This window comes from Antrostomus carolinensis, unplaced genomic scaffold (assembly GCF_000700745.2).
Source record: "Antrostomus carolinensis isolate BGI_N321 unplaced genomic scaffold, ASM70074v2 scaffold4786, whole genome shotgun sequence".
NCBI lineage: Eukaryota > Metazoa > Chordata > Aves > Caprimulgiformes > Caprimulgidae > Antrostomus > Antrostomus carolinensis.
In genome coordinates, this window is record NW_010323781.1 from 21,808 (window position 1) to 24,655 (window position 2,848).

The following is a 2,848-nucleotide window of genomic DNA, read 5'->3' on the forward strand; positions in this document are numbered from 1 at the left end:
AGCAGGAATTTAGGGCCATTGCATTCTGTACTATACAAGAAACCAGCCATTAAGGCCAGCTGCTTCTCTTCTACTGCAAAGCAATTTTTTTTACTATTTTAAGCATAACCATCTCAATTCATTTAACTGACCAGGCTAGTTAGAATGAACACAATAAATCCTTGCTTAGAATTATGCTTGAAAGGAAGCTCACAAAGTACAGTTTCTCCTAGGTAATGAAGTCCATCCTGAATTTCATTTCTTCAAGAGTCTCTTTATAACAATAAAAGGGAGATAATCTACCCTTTGCAAGGGTGTTGTGAGCTCAGGACCCAGTAAGTACAGTATTATAAAAGTTTTAAGTCTTCATTTTGTAAGGATAATCACAGTCCTGTTCTACTGTGTGCTCCAAGCCACCAAAAGAAGTTTGAATGTGCTTCTGTGGAAAAGTAGTGTTAAAAACTAAACCAGGTTAGCTGTGTTTTACAAAACTACTATTTATAAAGATCAAAAGCTGCAAAATAGGTAAAGAGAAACTTTTCATATATGATTTGCCATATCAATTCAAGATGGCAGACTACTCTATATACAATACTTTCTGTTATGAATATTCAGGTATTCTCTCCTGATACAAAATCATCAAAATCAGATTAGAAGTAACCTGAAGATACAAGAGGTGCTTGTTTGTTTGTCTCTACAATAAAAATTTTAGGGAACACGACGGGAACATTAAGTCAAAGTACGTTAATTGAATCATATTTTGCTCAGTTTCATTGTACAGTTCAGCAACACGCAATAAGGAGAAAAAGTATAAAAGGAGAGTAGGAAACACAGCATTAACATTCAACAACCATCTTACCTTGGAAATGATGTCACAGTGCAAACAGCCTCATTTTCTTTGAGCACAGAAGCGGCCTCTTGCCGTCTTTTCCTCATGTTGTCTTGCACAGTGTTGAATTCAGACATGGTTCCGCCATACGGCTGCCCAGGCGTCCCTTCAATCATATAGCTTCCATATTCTGGTCGCCAGAGTGTTGGGTGGCTATAATAAAAGAAGAGCCTTGTTTAAATACTTCTGCAACTTCAAAAAAGATGGATTATTTGCTCAAATTTTAGAAATGAATGCCACTTTCAAGAAAAATTTCCTGAATTTAATTATTTTATAAGAGTAACACAACATACCTTCCAATGCACCTCACCATCAGGAGGCAGTGAAAAAAAATTAAGGCACAGTTTGGCACTAGGAAGTGTTAGTGTATAGCACAGTAAGCAGGATTTGCCTAGGTCAAATTGCAATCACCTTCAGTATCTGTCCCAAGGGATTTGTTTCTTGGGGGGTTTTAACTGAAACTGGAACATATAAAACATTCAACTGCTCCCATAGTACAAGGCAAGGCAAAAGTTATGCTCAGTTTCTTCTTTCTATTGCCTGTGAATATCTGGTTCTGTTTCACAATTTATCAGGTTAAGAAATGAAACTAAGTTTGAGTGCACCTAGTCACCCCCAAAAAGTAATGCCTTCCCACCCCCTTGTGAAGCCATGCCATTGTGGAGCACTCTCTACCAGAGGCAGAGCCACATCTCCTCTATTGTTCTGGCCATAGCAGCTCTGAGCCTAAAAGCAAAGGGATTCCTTCTTGCAGGCCTTCAGTAGTCATTCTACTGAGGAAGACAGACAGGGAAGCCTTACTGGAAGATGAGGTCAAGGTACTTATAGAGAAGACAATAAGCCCAGGGCATAGAAGCCTTTCATTGCTACAGCAGAGTTTCTCTACCCTCCTGTAAGCTGTGATCTGCTTTCAGTTCCCTTCAGCCAAAACACTTTGCTGTCTCTGGCCTCATTTCTCTGCTGCCATCAGTTAAAAGGCAATTCACAGTCCTCTGGCTAGCTGAAATAGGGATATAGTCTAATTATCCCTGAAAACTCCATGGGAGAGGACAGAGAAGAACTGCCCTGCCATCTTTACATCTAGGTTCCTAATTCTGCCAGAAATGGGAGAGTGTTCTTACAGAGAACAGGCCTCCCTGTGCAGCCCTCGCTGGCTCCCGCAGTCAGGGATACAGGGGTGAGCGCACACACATGCTTTACATGGCAGGGAAGCTCTAGTATGTGGTTACTGTGCACACAAACATGGAAAACCAGAGCAACACAAAACAAACACCCTCACTGCAACTCCTGTGGGCTCACCCTTACATCCCCCTTTTTTTTCATGGCGTAACGAAAAGGTGCACAGACTGCCTGCAAGTGTGCTCAGCGTGTTTCACTTCCTGCACCACAGATTCATCTGAAAATACCGGTATCTGTGGCTTACACTTTTACTGACAGCAGACTTGAAAGTTAAGCCAGGTCTACAGAGTTCTGTATGGCACCATACAGGAGGGAAAAAAAAAAAAGAAAAAAAAAAAGAAACAGGAAACAGCTACTCACTTGGGGTTTACCTTCTCCCCCTTGTCTTGCAGTGTTTGAAGAACTTCTTCGCCGCAGAGCGCCAAGCGTACTTTCTTATTCTCATGGTCAAATTTTACTAACATATATTCCACCTTGTAAATAATAAAAACAAAATAAATAGTAAGGTTTTGTTCACACACAAACACCTTGGCATGTGATTTTAAATGTCAAGTTGGCGGGGGGGGGGTTGGAAAGGATGTCACACCGAACTTTATCTCTACAGAAGCTTAAAAACCATCACTAACTACGAATGCAGTAAACAATACTGGAGATGTCTGCATGCTTATTTCATCTTGAATAAAGAACTGAAATTCCTTTAAATTTGCCTTGAAAATTTTTCCCTCCATTTTTAATTGTGGATATTGCACAAAAATATTCCTGAATTTGTATTTGCCACTATGTTATTTTTCAGACAAAAAA

The 2,848-nt window shown here is 40.0% G+C and overlaps 1 protein-coding gene across 1 annotated transcript in view; it reads right to left on the minus strand.

Annotated features, from left to right (window-relative positions):
- Window positions 1–2,566, minus strand: part of GCLC (glutamate-cysteine ligase catalytic subunit) — a 20,918-nt gene extending 18,352 nt beyond the window's left edge. Inside the window, exons 1-2 of the mRNA XM_010170678.2 lie at window positions 2,408–2,566; window positions 839–1,021 (exon numbers count right to left, since the gene is read on the minus strand). Coding sequence (XP_010168980.1) covers window positions 839–1,021; window positions 2,408–2,511 — 287 coding nt within the window. The 5' untranslated portion in view covers window positions 2,512–2,566. The remainder of the gene's footprint in view (window positions 1–838; window positions 1,022–2,407) is intronic.
- Between the last annotated feature and the right edge of the window lie 282 nt (window positions 2,567–2,848).